Source organism: Rissa tridactyla, chromosome 7 (genome assembly GCF_028500815.1).
Source record: "Rissa tridactyla isolate bRisTri1 chromosome 7, bRisTri1.patW.cur.20221130, whole genome shotgun sequence".
In the NCBI taxonomy this organism is placed as follows: Eukaryota; Metazoa; Chordata; class Aves; order Charadriiformes; family Laridae; genus Rissa; species Rissa tridactyla.
Genome location: NC_071472.1, coordinates 30,313,163 through 30,332,766, shown reverse-complemented (window position 1 = coordinate 30,332,766; position 19,604 = coordinate 30,313,163). Strand labels below are relative to the sequence as shown.

At 42.6% G+C, this 19,604-nt stretch overlaps 1 protein-coding gene across 2 annotated transcripts in view; it reads right to left on the bottom strand.

Moving 5' to 3' along the window:
* Positions 1 to 19,604, bottom strand: part of LOC128913058 (inducible T-cell costimulator-like) — a 29,861-nt gene that overhangs the window by 7,235 nt on the left and 3,022 nt on the right. The window contains exon 1 of one of the 2 annotated variants that reach the window (XM_054210046.1): positions 5,481 to 5,616. The exons of the other annotated variant lie outside the window; for it this stretch is intronic. Coding sequence (XP_054066021.1) covers positions 5,481 to 5,538 — 58 coding nt within the window. The 5' untranslated portion in view covers positions 5,539 to 5,616. Of the gene's footprint in view, positions 1 to 5,480; positions 5,617 to 19,604 lie in introns of those variants that run through there. 2 annotated transcript variants of the gene reach the window in all.

Here is a 19,604-nt window from a genome sequence, read left to right as displayed (position 1 = left end):
CTCCAACACATATAGCAAAAAAAGTATTCAAGCAATGCATAGTTTTGTTCCTTTTTCAATAGCAGCTTTTTCTCTTCATGATTAGCAGACTGTATTCAGTCCATTGTTCATAGGCAGCCTCCATTATGAGACAGGCACATTTTTAATAGTTGTTCTGGATTTGTTTTTTAAGCCGCTGCCTCCATCACCACCCACTATGGCAATACTGAGAGCGGAATTTCCTGGCTGGGTTGGTGGCATGTACTGCTTTGAAATGGTTTGTATGTCAGTACTGGCAGCGTAGCACAGCCTGATAGTGTTTCATTTGGAATTTTTCTTTTTGCAGTGCCCTAAAATTAAAGGTACAGACAGGTAAGCAGACAAGTAGAAAAAAAAATATATTTGCTTTTCCTTTTCTCTGGTAGCCTGAGTAAGTTCTTCTGAGACTGCTTAGACTGAAATATACTCTACATGGGGATTTTATGATGCTAAGGAAATATGGGGCAAACACTTAAAGACTGATGCACCATGCTATTCTTGTTACTGCTACACAGAGTAGATCCCCAGCTGTGCCAGGTGTTGCACTGATTACACAGTATAAATAATCTTTTTTTCCCAAGGCACCTGTTATCTTTGACATCCAGCCTACATATGCACAGGAACAGAAGATTATTCTCATTTGGGTACCTTTGTATGCTCTCAACTCTTTCTGGACGGAGGCAATCTTTTAGTGTCTGTGATTATTCCTTCTTTGAATTCTTGCTCCCCAATTACTACCATTGGCAAGGGCATTGCAATGAATGATACTCGTTTAAAATATTTTTAGTGTGACACATAAGCTAATGGACTTCTGGAAGATGCTTTGTGATGCTTCGTTGGAAAGCAATAGAAACTGTTATCCATTTTTGATTGATTTACCCTCTTCCTAGTTATCACACTCTTCCTGGTTTACTGTGCGCAGTCAGCACCCTTATCTAATTCAGTGACAGTTCTAATATCTGTAATTCTCGCAGGACTATTACTTAAGTGTGTGATAACAGACAAGATATTTGGCATCTTGTACCAGCGGTGTGAAGATAAGACAGACAAAACACACAGCTCGCCAACCCACAGTGAAATAGAGCTCTAGATATGCTGAAGGAACAGATATAGAAAGTGCAAGCCCTCATAATGGTATATAGTCTGAAAAGCTGAAAGTGAAGGTCAAAGAAACAGTTCTTGATGACTTGCATACTGCATAGTGAAAGAAAACAGCTGCTATGAGAACAGCATTTGAAATAAAGGTCTGAAAATGCTCAGTAGTTTGATGGCCTGTAGTTTGATAACATATACCTTTAAAATTAGGCCCAACAGCAGACAAATTCTTTAGGGAAGGGAAGAAAAAAACAAGCGTATTGATATAGCAGAAGCTCAGGAGCGTGGTGAATATGTAAACTGACCTGATACTTTTAAGAAGCATCCACCTGTAGCTGAGACCTCTATATTTGTCACTGGTCATCTGAGAGGAGAGGCAGACGCTGACTCTGTCGGGGCACCTACAGAGCCACACAGTGCCATATTCCCCCAGTGCCTCAGAGGAGCACGGGGCTACCCTACTCTGAGCACTAAAGCAACAGTTCTGAATTTCATTTCTCTTTTTGTCTCTGAGAATCGTTCAGTTTTGCAGTTAGCTGATGAAATGACCCTTTCATATTAGGTGGTTTAAAATGTTTGTCAGAGGTCATGGTTTTAATCCTTGTTTTTAATGGAAAAGGGCAGAGAGAGGTCATTAAGTATGTAGTTCATGTGATCTTGTGGCAAGCTGAAAGATCATTTTGTCCTCTCAGGCCCGGAAGTCTTAACTGCCTATTTTCAAGAAAAACTCAGTAATGTATTTCTCTGAATGAGCATTTGGGTAAATGTGATGTAATTAGTATTCCTCTGAAATAAGTGACCACACAGAAGAGTGTGCTTAGCACAGTACAAAGGGAGCACATTTTAAAATGAGATTAACAGTGCCTGAGATTAAAACACAAAATTGTCTACATGGATGACCACAATGGGTGAGATCTGCTATGAATTTCCAACTCACTAGCTATTCTGCATTAGCTCCTAATGTGAATGCTCTTGCTGCATACTAAAAGGTGGCTTATTCCCCGCTCCCTGTGCCTGACTGCTGTTCTCCTGTGCCCATTTGTACCAGTTCATTCCTAGGGTAATCCTATGGACCTGTAACACTCTGTGGTTAATGGCCAGACACATTTGGGATGACATTTGCCAATCTACAGTCAGAATAAATTTACATTTAGTGGGATGGTAGATAGGAAACTGGGGTTTAAACAGTCAATAATATTGAGAGATTCACTCACTAAACCTCCCTAATAGTACCTCAAAAATTATGTGAATAAAAGACTACATCATGGTATTTTTCAAAGTGAACAGAAGAATCTCACTGGTTCAGTAGTAAAAATGCTTAGATTTGGCCATAAGGTTCCTTTTTGGTATTTTTCATAAAAGACAAAATTAAATTGCATATGAAGGTTTTGAGACAAAAGGAAACAAATCTTTCATTTGTTTCATAGCAGTGTCAAACTGTGGAGTTGCGTAGGGTTGTTCCTGGCTCACCTCATGTGAAACAGACTGTCAAGACAAATATTGTAGTTCAGATGTGAATCCAAGAGGTGAACATGTGGATGAAAGTAACATCTTGCTATGTTAAACTATGAACGAGTGTGTGTATATACATTCTATGTATATGTGTATTTACAGTCATGTACATTTCCGTCTCGATTTCATCTTTACTGCAGTGGGAAAGCACTTTGGCAAAGGTTTGGGAATTTCTATAGTGGTGTGCTTGAACACTGAGACCAAAGGAAGGTGCATTATTTTCATTCTAATGGGATTGCAATTTTGAGCCTTCTGGTTGCTTTTTGGCAGACCCAATGCTATTTGCAAACATCAATCCATTACGCATTTTGGTCCTAACAGGAGTTTAAAAGCCACTTTCAATTAATTTTAAAACTTGGGGTTTATGGTAGGAGAATAGAATACTCTTGCTTGGTTTTCTTGCTGTTTGTTTTATCCACCCCATCTCTCAGAAAACTAATTAGCAGATAAAAAGAACAAGCATAATTTCACTTGGATGTGTTTGCCTCTGAAGATGAGCAAGGAGAGTGCAGACCCTGCCTTTAAAACAAACACATGTGTTTTGTTAATACTAAATGCATAAGGAAATCACACACAGTTTTTTAAGTTGCTATAGCTTTGACCTTTCAAGGCCCTCTGAAAGATGACACTATCAATTCAGTGTCATTAGTCATATGCCTAAAATTAACATGTTCCTATCTTTCAAGAATCAAGGATTAAGAGAGGAAAGCAGTGCTTCTGGGCCAAGCAAGTAATGGCCAGAATTACTCTAAGAAGCCATCTATAATCTAAACTATTTCTACTGTATAACATACATTGTGAAATGTGAAACTCTTATACTACTAACACGGCAGCCATTGTTGATAATATTTCAGACACCCTTCTAAGAAATGACCATGATTTCTTCCTGTATTGACAACAGGAGATCTGTGGGTGAACAGTGATAACACTTTGCAAATGTTGGCGTGCAAAAGCTCATGTGCAATGTTTCACAGCAAGGGCCTCAAGTGCTATGGAATCCTACAGCCCTGTACCCCAAAATTCCATTACCTGTGTTCCTCTACAGGCACCAGAGAGGCTCCATGCTCTTACAAACAATTTCTTTATCACAATTTGGTTATCAAATCTTAATACACATATATACACATATATCACCTTCTGTTACCTATTTACAATGAAAAAAACTATCCATAGATCACAAATAGAGCTTGTTAATCGCTAAGTAAAAAAAAATCAAAACAAAACCAAAAAAACCCAACAAAATCTCAGAAGTTACTCTGCTTTTACTCCTCAAAATTTGCCACAGTGCTTGGCAGCACACTCTGGAGCACTAGCTTGTTCTCTAAATGAGAGTATCACGCTAATGTGTCTTAGATCAAGCTGATCTTTTACAGCCTTTTTCTTTTTAGGAAGAATGATAATAATTATTACTGTAAGGTAAAAACCTGAGAGCCACCATTTCTTGTTACAGGCAGCCTCTTTCTCCTGCCATCTCCTCTCCCTAGCCCCCTGCAGAAATCCTATCGTCCATATTTGAAGGAAGCGAGAAAGAAGGGAGAAATCCTGGTACCAGGTAGAACAATTCTTTATACCCTTAAAATTGCAGCCTATTTCTTCCCAAATTGAATGGTCTTTTAGATAGATCCAGCCACAAGTAAAAGCACGCTGGTCAAGTATACCTGCTAAATTACCTAGCTGAGAAATATTTAACAAAATTGATAGGATTTTTTTTAGTAGATTTAAGAATAACTTTTCAAGGAGAAATAGAGCAGCTCATGTCCCTTTAAAGATACTGATCACAGTCCTCCTTCCCTGTGATTTCACCCATCTTTTCGATCTATCTGAAAACTCAGTACACTATCGCTGTATTAGTTAACCTTCAGAAGGGTATCTGCATTGCCTAAAGAGCTGGAAACTGGTTTTCATTTAAATGAAAGCTTAAATTTTGTATGAAACCTCAGGAGTACTTAAATTCTACCAGGGGATTTGAAACCTAGTCTGGATCACTAGAATTTCAGAAGCAAACATATTCAGTAGCCCTTGGCATGACCTTCAAAGGAACACGTTTAGATCGTGCTTAGTAACTGTGCATACTAAATCTCTGGTCTTACTTCTATGATGCATCATACCAAATCCTTGGACAGTATATGTATGATAAATAAGACTTTCCTTAATCAGATATTATCTGTATTTTCATCTTGCCCCCGTAATATGTGGGTTTCAAAGAGGCTACAGATAAATGTGAGCTCTGGTATTTTACTTTGCGTGGCTGGGTTAAGCACTGAATCTTGTAAAATGTTACATCCATGTTTACGGCTGGACTGAGATCAGTGCTGTCACCGTGCACCTTCTCAAACACAGCATTAGGAATGTTATGCTGCTTTTTAAGTCAGCGTGCGTTTCAAGCCTGCACCAAAACGATCTCATCCACTCTTCCATGCCATATACATTTTTCATAGTATAAAAATTTCCTGGCCAAACAAGATCACTTTTAATACCAGTGACTTGCCTTCTCTTTATTAGGCCATTCACCGTCATGCTGCTACAAGACCTTATGCTCAGCAAGGAAAGCTGGCTGTAGCACTACAGTCTAAACAGCTAGAGGGTAACACTAAGCAGATGAGCTGAAGAATGTAAACAATGAAAACTTGTACTTTTTAGTTTCAGAGCGAATGCCCTGCGCCGGCAAGAATTCTCTCCCCACCAACTCTAGTGATATTAAAGTTGAGAGGGGTCTTTTTGCAGCTGTTTCCCTTAATTACCTCTATTCCTCCAACCCCTTGCTATCATGCCTCATTTACTGTCTCCCATCATTGAGTTAGTCATATTCCATAGAGACATCTACTGCAAGAAGAATAATCCAAAATGCTACTCACCATACAGGGCTTCAAAATGAAAGCAGAGGACACAGAAAGTTACAGCAACCAACTTCATGCTTGCCTGACACAGAGGCACCAGCCTTCTGCCTACTGTGAAGATGGGGAGGAATTCATGGGTAGAAAAGGATGTGGTCTGTGGGCAATGGGGGAAATTATATGATAATCAGAAGGACTTTTTAATTTAACCCCTGACTACGTTATAGCTATGTCAGCATTAGCTGTCGCCCACACCTGTGGAGTTTGCTGCTTTTTTTTTTTCCTACCTCATGGTTTGCTGTTACAGACAGGAAGGTGAAACATTTTCTGACATTACTTCTGCAAAGACTGTTTCTGGTTAAATCTATCATGATAGAGGCTACAGTCATCTACAGTAAACTTCATGCAGATGGCCTACGGTCAGCAACTTGTTCTTTAAAACAACTTACAATACACGCAGATTTGCAACTGGCAACCTGATTTCTGGCAAAAATCAATCAGATTTGCAACTGGCAACCAATTTCAGCTGGTCTTATGTAACTGATGGTCTTGCTCTATGTGGAAACCATTCATCAGTAGGGTAGGAGTCTCTTGTGTGTCCTGGTCCTGGAATTCATTGGAAGAATATGTCCAAATCGCAGAAGGATCCCTTCAGCCCTGTAACTTCCTGAAGGCTCACTCCGACGTAAGAATTTCACCCTGGAGGTCAGGCTTGCTCTGCATGGGCATAAGAAACTTCATGCGGCTCTGTGAGAGGAGGAGATCTGACCCAGTGCCCTAGTGCCTTAGGTCAAAAGTTTCTCTCCGTCCCTCTCCCTGCTTTTGTGTAGCACATTCTATTCTGGCCTGCCATCCGACTGTATTCTGGGAATGCTTGAGAACCTTTTGGGATAACATTTTCTACAGTCATTTGGAACTGGCTATTTATTTATGCCTATAATACTAATTTTAGTGCAGATGACATGCTGGAAAAGCAGCTTCTAAATGATGTTTCATATGTTAGGTGCAGTTAGCATTTCTGATTGCACAAAGAGAAGACACAAAGGACTAGTAGTGGTGCCTGACAGACACTCCTCCGTTAGAAGAGTCCTTGTAATGGTCATGCAGTGGTGCCAAATAATTTGTGAATAACAGGACTGGGTTACAGATTCGATCCTACTTTGTACTGTGTGAATAAATCTTCACGTGTTGGTTTACTCTTCCTCAAAAGTGATTTAATTTCTTTCACTACTACGGCTAAAGATCTATTCACACAGACACTGGCAGAGAGTTGTACTCTCTTTAAATCTTTGCAAAGCCCTGCAAATCTTTGACTTTTGATAAATTAAAATCAGAGCTAAGCCTGAGTCAAGTCAGGATTTGATCTAAATTTTCAGCTCTGGTCTCTGGAGCCAAACGTAAGCAACTCTTAACTAGAGAAAGTTTCTGAAGTATACTTTTATTTCTGAAGCTCAAGAGTAATATATGGAGGTGCAAGCAATGATAAAGTGTAAAAAGATACATCTGGCGCCTGACCTTTGCCTACAAAGTTATGACCAATATTGGAATCTATGGAGATTCCAGGTAGGACCATCTTTCCCATCCATCCCCCATAACAACTTATGGGAAGTGCTGAAACAACAGAGCAGCCCTCTGCTGGGACAGGACCTTTATTGCCCGCCAGGTAAGACAGCCAGTAAAAGAGCTGCTGCTGCTACAAAATCAAGGGAGGAAGAGAATCATGTGTAAAGTACCCCTACTCACACCTTTGGGACAGCGTGCTGACAACACACCAAAGACTGAGTCCCTACAAAGCCTCCCACTGGCTGGGAAGGCCAATAACGGTATAGGGGAACGTACTCCTTTGAGCAAAGTTTTAGCTACTTTTTGTAAAAATATGCTTTAAAACAACTCAGTATTGTTAGGGTTCAAAAATGTATTGTCTTCCTTAAAAATCTAAACATTTTTCCAGGAAAGTGATCTTGATAGAGAATTTTTTTTTTAACCAATATAGTTATTTTGGAGCAACTTGCTCTTCCCTCCCTCTCTGTGACCTTACCAGTTATACCAATGCAGAGGTGATTAACATATCTATTTCCTTCCCCGGATAAAATGGCTGCCAGCATAGCTTGGTTGACATAGATCTCACTACAACAATTTGAGCAAGTCCCACTGTCCAGTAAACAGTTTGTATTTGTCCTCTCTTTCTCCTGTCTTTATAGCCCCAAGTCTGGAATTATGCTTTCTCCTTTTCTGCTACCTGGCACTTGGGATTGCTAGAACACACTGCTCCCTTCGCTTCAAAAGGATTCAGCCCACAGTACACTTTGGGATACGTTTGGCAGCACTCTGAAGTTTGATCTAGACAGTGATTTCTTTCGGTGGTCAAGTGTATTTGATGATAAGCCAGCAGAGCCTGGGGCACTCACAGCGTATGTTCACAAGCAAAGACACACAAAGCCTAGTTCAGGGCCGAGTGTGAGGGATGCTCACCTTCTAGTTCCACACCAACAGAGACTCCTCCGTTGCCTTTCAATCCTTCTGTCTTTGCCTCCCTCCTCTGTCAGTGCTTATCTACTTCACAAAGACATTGTGACTGCAATTTAGAAATGTTTCTTACAAATACTACGGTTAGTTACAGTTAACCACCTGGGACAAGCAGCCTGTTTCCACAACACGCTTCCTATAACTGCAACTATTTTTGCTCACAAACACGTGTTTCCTTTTTCCATCCTCACTCATTTCTCTTTGTCTTGATTTTCACTCTCTCATCCACATACGCCTCTCAGAGCTGACTTCTTTCCTCCTCTAACCTGACTGTCCCCCGGTCCCTGTCTACCCTTCTCCTCAAGCAGAGGCCACCCTTCAGCATGTGCAGTTAACTCCTGTCTGGAATGTGGCTTCTCTGTCCCCCAAGCCACACTCTTTCTTCATGTCCTACCCCCAACACTACCCTACAGTGATAAACTCATTATTCTCCTATCATGTCGCTTCTGACTCGCCATCACTATTAACAACCTGGAAAATCCTTATTGGCATTTTTATGCCTTTAAAAATGCATCCAGTGATAGACCTAGTTCCAAAGAGAAATGGGCTTGCTCATTCCTTGGTCCATGCACCAGTGTTCTCTACCACGCAATCTTCAATGCTTCTCCCTTCTAACTCCAGGCAACTCAGAAAACAACATTTTTGCTGCTTCCCTAAGGAGACTGATTCACAGCAGATTTTTCCTGTGATGCACAATGTATATTTTTCGTTGCTCTGTTTAATCACATAACTCTTACTGTTATCACCTTGTCCATTTTAGCAAAATGCTACTGCATTGTTTGCTGTGAAACAAAGGTGGTGTTTACATTGAAGTAGCTTGTTCTGTCTCACCAGCAGTTTTCCACTTCTGCTTGTGGATGATGAGCAGTTGCCCACAGCAATATAAAATAATCTCTCAATAAAATGTTTTGTGATTCTTTCTGCCAAGGCCGCTGCAATCTATCCACACAAATTATGTTCTGCTGTCTCCTGCTGCTTCTCATTCTTTGCTTCAATATCTGGCCTATATTCTCATGACTCTGGGTCATTCCCTCAGGGCTGGAGCAGAAAGCCTCCACACTCATGCATTTTCGTTTCCCGTCCTCTTAATTGAGAAAGGGAACAATGACTTTCACTGTGCTATTTTTAAGGTTCTGTGATGGCTTCAAATCCCACTTCCCATCTGCATCACTCCCCATTAGGTGTGTAAACAAGCTGCAGTCATTCAGAATACAGAGGTTTCAGCCTGAAATGCAGCTCATGTGCTCCCTCATTTGTTCTGATGCCTCCTTTGCTGATATATTGGTCTGATGTCTCCCACAGGCCCTTGGGGTACACTGTAATATTCTCTCCATCAACATGCCAGCAGAGGCTACCAGGGCTCAGCTCAGCAGCAGGGTAAACACCTCCTTGCAGAGCAGATCTAATGAGACAGTCCCCTTTGGGGTGTGAGAGTGTGTAGCTTTGCTTCTTGGTACAAGTTCAGGTACTCCGTGAATCACTTTTTTTTTTCAGATTATGCTTGAGAATATTTCATTGTCATCGACTTTCCTAAAAGAAAAAAACCATGTATGTTAAGGAGTTAAGCCCACATCTAACACGGGCAAGGGCATTGATTTATTAATCCAAGCAACAGGCTCTAAGTGGCAAATTCAGTCCGTCTAAACAGGTTGCCCAGAGCAGTGGTAGGTGCCGCATCCCTGGCAACATTCAAGGTCAGGTTGGATGGGGCTCTGTGCAACCTGATCTAGTTGAAGATGTCCCTGCTCATTGCAGAAGGGTTGGACTAGATGACCTTTAAAGGTCACTTCCAACCCAAACCATTCTATGATTCTATGATTCCAAAAGCCGCTTTAGACCCTGTGACTAATGTTTTGGACTGGCTGACTCAAGGCACTGAGAGCCATCTAGGCAAAAGACTGTCTCCATCTGGTCTCAGGAGCTGCTATGCCTCTGCAGACCCAGCCCCTGTGCCTAGTGCAATACGGTTATGTAAAGAGGTACGTAACCACTTCTCCAGGACACAGAGTACAGATAGGAATGGACCAAAGAAGGTCATGTGCCTATGCTGGTGGGGGGGGCTGCAGACCTACGGGATGGCTGTGGAAGGTTTGCTATCATGAATAACAACAACAAAGACAACAACCATGTTCCTGCCCTTCAAGGTGTACTGGGGAGAGGATTGTGAGCAGTAGTTATCTTTCAGTGGCATATGACTGAGTGTGCAAGAGGTATTTAGGAGAATACCAGGGTCGTAAGCAGCCTGGGTTCATGGGCAGTGCTCCAGAGGGAGTAGGATACCTTCCGAAGCCATTGCAGTTCCCCTGTGGTCAACATGCTGCTGAGTGGGACTTTGTCACCAGCGCTTCTTACATCTAGGTTTGGAAGGGAGGTCTTCCAGAATGGATAGTAAAAATGCAAAACCTGAATGAAGTGCAAACCTGGGGACCCAGACTGTTATTGTCTTGCCACTTACAGAGCAATGCATGACAGATACATGCTGATGAACTGGGTGTCCATGGAAGTTATTCTGCTTTTGGATTTGAATTAACTGTCTTTTGGGTGTGACAGTGATGAATTAAACACATTCTGTAAAATTTTCACACCCCAACTGTTTCAGAGCTCGTAGTAGGATGGGGACTCCTGTTATGTGGTTACCTGGTCAGCTGCCTCGGAAGAGTTAGGACTGAAAGAGCCACATGCTGTGGTGGTACTTGGGGTTTGTGGTGTGATTTTTATCTCAGCATTGTTGTGATTACATTTTAAAGGTAAACTTTTGCTACCACTCTATTGACAGTAAAACAAAGGGGAACTTTCTCCAACAGAAATGGCCCCCAAAATTATGATGCATTCTTGCAGATAAGAAGTAAATCAAATATCATGCTGAAAATTGCAAGGATAGGTGAAGCAGCACAACCCTGGCTTGGTCTTGCAGAAACACCGAAGTGGCTGAGGACACAGAAGCCACTGTCTGTTCCCAGCTGACTTGAAACACTTTTGAAAACCCTGTCTTTCAAGTGTTTTCAGGCCAGGCTTTGCTGTCGATATTAGCAGCTAACTGAATCTAGGCTTAGATAGCTCAGGCCTTGGTGGATTTGGATGAGTACAAACAATGAAATCACAGCTTTCTCAAACATGTAACTAAGTCTCCTCTATTTTGTGTCTGTCATTCAGAATCTCACAGGTTACTGCCTAGGGAACAAACTGCTTTGTACATGCAGAGCACAGCTACAGCAGGCAGCGCGCCCACCTGCAGAACCGAGATCGCTCTCTGTCATGCTCAAGGCTTGGTCCAGCCGCACTCCTCCTACGGGTCCCAGAACAAAGACGACCAAAGCTGGTCACCCTGCAGTGCTGTGTCACTCCTTGTGCTGCCGTGGCAAGGGACCGCCGAAGGCTTTGTTTCCCTTTTGGCAGGAGATGCTTCCAAGAGCTGCCTTTCCAACTGAGCTGACCTGGGCGCTGTGGAACGAGGGGAGGGTCAGTGGGGCACGGGGCAGGTGGAGCAGTGGTTCCTGGGCAATCAACCCACTGCCTCCAGAGCCCGTGGCTGAAAGCCCTCTGTGCCCCACTGGTGACCCACCACACCTGCTCTGCGTGTGCCTCTGCTAGGGGAGCCCCCTGGCTTAAAGCGAACCTCCCCATCTCAGGAGGGTGTTGGGCAGGGCCCAGCCGGGGGAGAAGCACCCATACCGCCCTCCTGCTGGACCGGGCCGTGCCCAGGCGCACACAGAGGCGCAGCGGGATCCGCTCAGCCGCGGGACGCGAGGCGGCCGCTCCGGCAGGGCGTGAGGCCTCCCGCGGCCACGGCCGCTGCCCGCGATGGAAGCAGGAAACTGCGGGCGGGTCTCCCGGGGCGGCAGGAGCGGGGCGAGGCCGGGCCGCCGCCGCAGGGAGGCCGCACGGGGGCGCTGCCGGACCGCGCTCCTCCGCCCGGCCCCGGCCCCGGCCCCGGCCCCGGCCCCGGCCCCGGCCCCGGCCCCGGCCCCGGCCCCGGCCCCGGCCGGGTGATGCTTCTGGCGCAGGCCCAGCGCCGCCGCAGGGGCAGAGCTGTGGCGGGGCAGCAGGTCTCGCCGCGGCGACGGCAAAGGCGGGTGGAGTAAACCCAGGTGTGCTGTAAGCGCCGGCCAGGCTCCTCCCTGACCTGGCTGCGCGGCTCTGTTGTGGGGGAACTTTATAAAAGGCATGTTTTTTCATCAGAAAAAAATTCTGAACTCTGCGCAGCAGAGACCAGTGCAATGTTTCCATCTCCGATGCCTGCACTTGGAGGGGCAGCGCAGTTTTCGTAGGGCTTAGGACACTTGAACATGTCATAGCTGAGAATAGGAGGTTTGGTCTTCTGTGTAGGCATTTGAACATTGTTCGTCTGTGCTTGCTAATTTGAAGAGAAAGAACAAGATGTAAAAACAATGAATCTTTCCAGCAGGCCAGGAAAACAAGAGGCAAAGGAGTCTGAATAGAAGCCACTACTTTCTTCGTGTCCCTGTGTTTCGTTCTGATTATTAGCAGCCCCTCCTCAGGGGAGTGGGTGAGGATTGCTGGTTCCAGCCAAAGCCCAGGTTGGCTTGTTAGTAAAATCCAAGATTACCCACATCCAGAGCAGAGAGGCTTCAGGTTGGAAGGTTCGTCCTTATACATGATCAGTAACAATTTACTGACTCTAGTTATACTGATAGAATCATAGAATTGTTAGGGTTGGAAGGGACCTTAAAGATCATCTAGTTCCAACCGCCCTGCCATGAGCAGGGACACCTCCCACTAGATCAGGTTGCTCAGAGCCCCATCCAGCCTGGCCTTAAAAACTACCAGGGATGGGGCTTCCACCACCTCTCTAGGCAACCTGTTCCAGTGTCTCACCACCCTCATGGTGAAATCAGAGCAGTTAATTGATAAGATAAAACATACACTTACTCATGGTCAGCATGGATTGTGTGGCCATACAAGGTCTGGAAACATCTATTGTGGAAAACATGTTAAAGGAAGTATGTGGTACTGGCCTGCGTGTGTTAAATTGGAAGAGAGGACAAAATTCTCACATAAGGGCACACCTCTCATCACATCCTTAAAAGGATGAGGAAGAGGATCATACTAATTCCTTATCATGGCATTGATACAACGTCCAGGATACAACAGTAATGCAGAGCAAAATGAGTTCTGTTACAGCAACCCTGAATTCTGGATCCTGTAGCCACACAGAGGCTCCAGTGATCAGAGGCATCATCTTCTTCTCCGATCTGCTCCGCAGACCCATATTCTGCAGCACAAGCAGAGCATTTACATTATGATGCCCAGGGCAGTTCTGGGCAGGAGTCTGCCCTGCCAGTGCAGAGGGAAGACTTAGCCCCTGCGTAAGACGTTGGGGTGGATGGTGCCTCTGGTCGGTTGTTGGACTGACATCCTTCAGGAAGGGTGGCTTGGCTGGAAAACCCTTGCATGGTGCGAAGGTTGTTTCATCCTTGTGTGAGCAGCTGAATATGTTGTGTCTGAGGGACGGTTGAAGGGACTGTTGGATGCAAAAGACCATGGAATCACAGGAAGGAACTGTAAGTGTATGGCTCATGCAGACTTGGAGAGGCCAGACAGAACAGTAGAGTTTGCTGCCTCCCAGAAAGTCACTGAGTGACTTAACCAACATTAAGCCTGGGAACAAATACCTGCCTGCAAGAATGCAGGCGACAGGATGGGAGTCATCTTTAAACCCTTCTGATGTGTTTGCTATTTGTCTTAGACTACTTTCAATCCAGTGAAGCATAGCTTAAAAGCTTTTGGCGTTCTTCAGGATCTCACTGTAAGGTCTAGGCACCCCTCTCACAGCCAGCTTGGATGCTGTCACCACTCGAAAAAGAATTTGCAGTAAAAATTTAGAATGATGATGAGCGAAAAATAGAAATCGGATATCTATATTCTCTAGAGAACATAAATGATTGAAATGACTACTCTAAAACATCACTTTAACCACATTGATCACATTACAGATCACCAGAGGATATTCTGGTGAATTGGCCTTTGTCATGTAAAGAGTCCAGATTTCCTCACTGAGGTTCCCAGCCTCCATGCACCTCCACACTCCTCGGAAACAGACATAGCTACTTTGTAAGAATAAGTTGCACAACTTCTTAATTGCTGAACCTGGACCTCCCAGATACCACATTCTTCCTCATTTTGAGGGCTCTCCACAGCCACACATTACCATGTCAAATCAGATCAATTATCAGGGACTTCACCCTGAGAGTGCAACCAGAAGAAACTGCACTGCATGCAAGTTACAAAAGTTAATAGGGCCAAGACACAGCACTTGCAGCAAAAGCATCTAGCTCTGCAGCTGCCCAGCTCCCATCTTGGTTAGCTGTCCTAGTGTACACTATGCAGTTCAGGGTGAACATCTTCAAAGTAGCTCTTGACTGGATCACAGAGCAAGCCTGAATGCAGGAAGTATCTAGTTACATTCAGGCAAGATCTGCAGTAACTAATATACCCCTGTTCTCCAAATAAAACCTTAGTAAGCTCTGCTCGGTCTAGGCTGTTCCCAACTACAATTAAGTTGGCCCAGGCAGATGTATACATATCATATAGGAATGCGCAGCTCCCTGTTTGCCCATGACTGACTGTTGGCAAACTTTAAAGAACAGGCTTTTCACGCTTGGTCTCTTTGATCTCAGCTCTGTGGTTGCTGGTCATTAAAAGTGAATGTTTGCTTAGGGGGCTTTTGTTGTCCTAGCCAAAGTGCTGCTTCAGTTTGGCATCTGTAGGCTCATGCAATTCTGACAGAGCCACAGCAAAGCATACCCATGTCCAGAGGAGAAGTTAAGCAGCCTGCTGGAGCCTGCTGCAGCATAGTGAAGCTGGGGAAATAGAGGTGTCCATGTTGTTTGTATAGATAGTACAGAATCCTGGGTTTTCTGTGTCTTCATCTTAGTCAGCTGAGTTACAAAAATATCAACCCAAGAAAGGTCCTCAACCTGCAAATTTTTGTAGGTTATGAGAGTCCTTCAGGATAGCAATACCATATGCTTTTCCTGTTGTTACATTCCTCACTAAGCCCCCGCTGTTGGATACTTACCTGGGAGGCAAGATATTTGACCTACTATTTTTTTGTTCCCATCTGGTACAGCCAGCCCTTAGGTTTACAAACTCTCATGAATCATTTAGATGACTATCAGAAAAGGGGAAAGTTGTTGTTTCTCTGTTCTCACTGGGTTAATACTGCTGCTAAACATTAATGTTATATTAGTGTGTGGGGCTAATCGTAGCACTGTTCCCAAGCCTAACTTCAGGATTCCTCAGGAATGCCCTTCTTTCTGGGAGTTGCCTTGGTTTGCTGCCAGGCCAGGAATGGAGCTATGTGTCATCAGATAGCCCTGGAAAATATGGTGTAATAAATCTCAATTTTCGCTCTGTAGATCTGTTTATAGATCATCTGCTCATTCCGTTGTTTCAGGTGACCACTGAAAAGTGACACGCCTATGTCCTCTCTCTCTTTAATTCGAAGTCAACTCTTCTTGCTGCCTGCCCTGTTCGGTCACAGGAGTTCGTTATCCCTTGTGTGTCTACTATACTGCATCAGCAGCAGAGGCAAGGTACGGCCATTGGGAAGCCGTTAGCAATGAAACTGTGTTCAGTATGTACCACAGAGATCAGCATCACAGCTGATGCTTGTTTTTGTTGGTTGAACTATCCTCCTTTTGACAAAAGCGCCCTTCAGGTGCTGCTTTGTACCTCTTCAAAGGTGCTGTTGGATGTGATTATATTCCTGTTGGTTAGCCCAGATCTTTTTAAAGACTTATCTCTGTGCCTAATGCTAGGGGGTGCCTGTTATGGCCCAGAAATTTTTAAGCATCATTTGTTTTGTTGGGGATGTAGGATGGGGAGCGTACAAATGTATTACTTCTTATGCTAGGGGTCTTACTGCACATGCAATAAACAATACAGGATTCTTTAGTTACCAAGTCATTGATTCGTGTTATATTGATTTAGGCTTTTAGCTCTGCAGGCCATTGGCTTCTTTCCTTCTGTGCTAAATAAGAAAAAAGCTGTAACAAAAAAAAAAAGTAAGCATGCCAGACCTGCCACTTTACTTCTCATTGGGTTGCTGTGGTTACACTATGTTTTCTAGTGACATCAGTGAGGGCTCTGTAATGCTTGCGTGATGGACTGTTTTGGTGCCTCTTATCTTGAAGAAAAAAAAAGAGTTGAAGGGGAAAAAATTAATTTGGCCATTTGCATCTTTCCTTCTAGTTACATTTTCATAACTTGGTGATTAATGTTAGTGGTTTATAGAGGAGCAAGTGGTGATTTTTTAATTAGCTTTATATAATACAGCTACAAATGATTCTAGTTGATATGGAAACATAACTATTTTTCCACTAAGAAAAGAAACATTTCATTGTTTCCAAGCTTTGAAAACTAGCTCAGATATCACTTTTTGTCTGTCTAGGTTTTTCTGCTGTTTTCAAGGCTATTTGAGTTTTTTTCAAGTTTTTCCATTTCTTTTGTTATACAGAATAGCTGATCATTCTTTTTACCTGGACTCAACAGGGTTTCAAAAAGAGACAGGATAAATTCATGGAAGAGGAATTCATTGGGGTTGTTAAATACAAAGACACCACCCTTTGAAGTTCCTGAGCTGCTCATGAGGGAGGTCTGGGAGAGTATTTTAGGAAGGTTTCCTAGCATTCTTTCCTTGGTTTTATACTCTTCCCTGACATCTGCTCTTGGTCACTATTGGAAAGTGGACAGTGGGTGGAGCGCATCATTTGTCTGACCTGCTATGGGCTCAGCTACATTCTTAGACTCTCATTGTTGCTGACTATGATAGGAAATTGCAATTTGGTATGACAAATAACATCAAAGCCTAAGTGCAATATCCTGCATATTGTTTGAAACTCATAGGATTGTAAGGCCTTTTGGATGAGCTTATTGGTTCACAGGAAAAAGGTGCTACTTTGCAGTGGCTGTGTAGGTCAAGAGCTGCAGGTTCTCTGACTGACCTGCTATTTCCATTGGAGGCCAGGCAGTCCACCCATGTAACAGTCTCCTGAACACAGTCAGTGGTGGGAGCAGTCAGATGTGCTCAGTATAGACAAAGGAAGCAAGCAGCCTTGAAAAAAATTATCACAGAATTCTGTGAGCAGCCTGCAGACTGTGTGCTTAAAGTGAATAATGTCTGGTTTCCTAACAGGTTGACTGGTTAATTACACATCCAAGTCAAGCAAGGGCCATTCCTGATTTCACAGAGGATGGAACTGTTAGGCTCAAGATGGGAATGCTCAGAAGGCATCTTATTAGTGTGTATAAATACCCGATGGGGGTTGTAAAGAGGACAGAGACAGACTTTTCTTAGTGATGCCCGATGACAGGAGAAGAAGCAATATAAGAAATTCCATTTAAATATAAGAAAACTCTTTTATTGAGGGTAGTCGAACACTGGCGCAACAGCTGACCCTGCTTTCATCAGTTGAGTTGGACTAGACGATCCCTGAAGCGCCTTTCCACCTCAACCATCCCATGCTTCTCCATGCCTTTGTTCCAGGCAATCTGAATTGTGCCATTCTCACATTCTCAGTGATGTGTCTGTGTAAGTTTAAGATCTCATCCTGACTCGCCCTTTCCAATAGAAACACCAAAGGGGAAGGGCTTTCTGCTTCACCATCTAGGAATTCAGAGGTGGAAATCACCATTTGTATAGCTGCTGCGGTGTCATTCAGCATCATTCCTACCTTTTTTCTTCCTGCCGTGTCTGGTCTTGAATCATGCCTGCAGACATTGTAAAGCAGGTACTATTTTATTAGTACTTATTTATATTGTACTCTTCTTTCTTGCATAAGAAAGAAGGATGCTTATTGGTCTTGAACCTTATACAGTCAGTTTCTTCTGTCATAAAAATCCACTGAGTAAAGGATGTTGAAGTGTCTCAAAATTGTTGAAAACAATGATTCCTAGTTCTGTTGTAAGACATAGAGTCACAGTGCTCATCACTACATCTGCTGCTGATCCGTGCTCTAACACAACAGTGTTGTTAAAAGCATACCCTCTTTAGCAATCTCAAAGAGCTTTAATACAACAAATAAATCATTACGATTTTACTATTAGACTTGCAAAGTCTCAAGATACAATTTCCCAATCTGTATCAGTGCAAAATTGCAATCTTTTAGAGGTTTTCAGTAAAAATAAGGAATGCCACTGAAAGTGCAGAGTGAGCACTCTCCTAGGATAGTCAGTGGTTGAGGCATGTTCCTGCCTTTGATGTGGGATCAGGCAGTGGCGATCTCTGTATCTCACTTCCCACCTTTTTTTCTATAGAAAAATTTTGGCAAATTTTTGTGTATAGAAAAATTCATAAAAAAAGGAAATATGTTGGTATTTCAAAATGAAATACTTTGACGCCTTTGACATAGTCTTTAACTTTAAAATTTACTTTAACTATATAGAATTTACAATGAAAAAAATGTTTGCCAAACATAAAATTATTTTTTTCTCAACTTCTTATCTTGTCAAAATTTCAGGTCCTTTTCAGATTGGACAATGAAGTTAAAACTAGTTATTCTCATAAGTCTAGTTTACAAAAGAGCAGACATTATGTATGTGAATGTCAAATCTGTAAAGAAAAAAGATAATGAAACTACAATATCACTAAATCCACACGAGGCCAAATGTAGCAGAAACTATTGTGTTGATTTTCCTTTCTCACCTTACAATAAAACCAGAAACATCTGTGTTATTTAGGACATTTGAGTGGGTAATGAAGGTACAAATATTTTTCAATAACTAGTCAACCCTTTTTTTTCTGATATAATTCTTTTTATTCTATAGGTAGTTAACATCATTATGTCATTCCAAGTTCAACTCATTATTAGGACGAATAGAACTTTAGATGCTGCCAGTTGAACCCAACTGGATCTTTACAATTTCCTTTTAACTTAATCCTTTCTTTACTCTATGAATTTAATTGCCCTGGAGGACAGTATATGGATTAAAAGCATTGACGCTTGTAGCTAATTACTCAGACTCACACTAAAAGCTCGTTCATGTGGCTTTAAGCTCATTAATAAATCACAAAATCTTACTCATCATACAATAGTAACAATAGGGTAAAGTTTAGTGAAATGTTTAAGTATTGCAGAAAGCTGTCCCTGCAAAAGAATTTGAAAAGCAGAAGCTGGAAATAACGTGTTGTATGTGAAGCAGGTAGTGTGGGGACGTAGAATTAGGATTTAAATCTATTAAACATATACAATGAAATATTGTAATATAGAAATATGCATATGAAATATGCATAGCTCTATATTGAGCATTCCTGAAGGCTTCCCACACCAATTTATAATAAAAACTCTTGAAAAAAACCCTGTCACTTATTCAGAAATACATTGTCTTGACTCTGGTCTGAAATAAAATCTAAAAATTATCTGAAAAATGAAGTGCTGCCAGTTTCTGTCTAGTTGCTAGAAAATGTTTCCATGTTTTGCTGAAATACTGTTTTCAGTTCTTTCAACATGAAACTGATGTTCTGATGATATGTGATCACTAGAGATACCATGGCATTTTTGTAATCGTAAAGTGTTTAAAAAGAATACCCCAGCAAAATCTCAAATCAACACATTTTACAAATTATGCAGAGTTCCCTTTAGTTCCTGCCCTAATTTA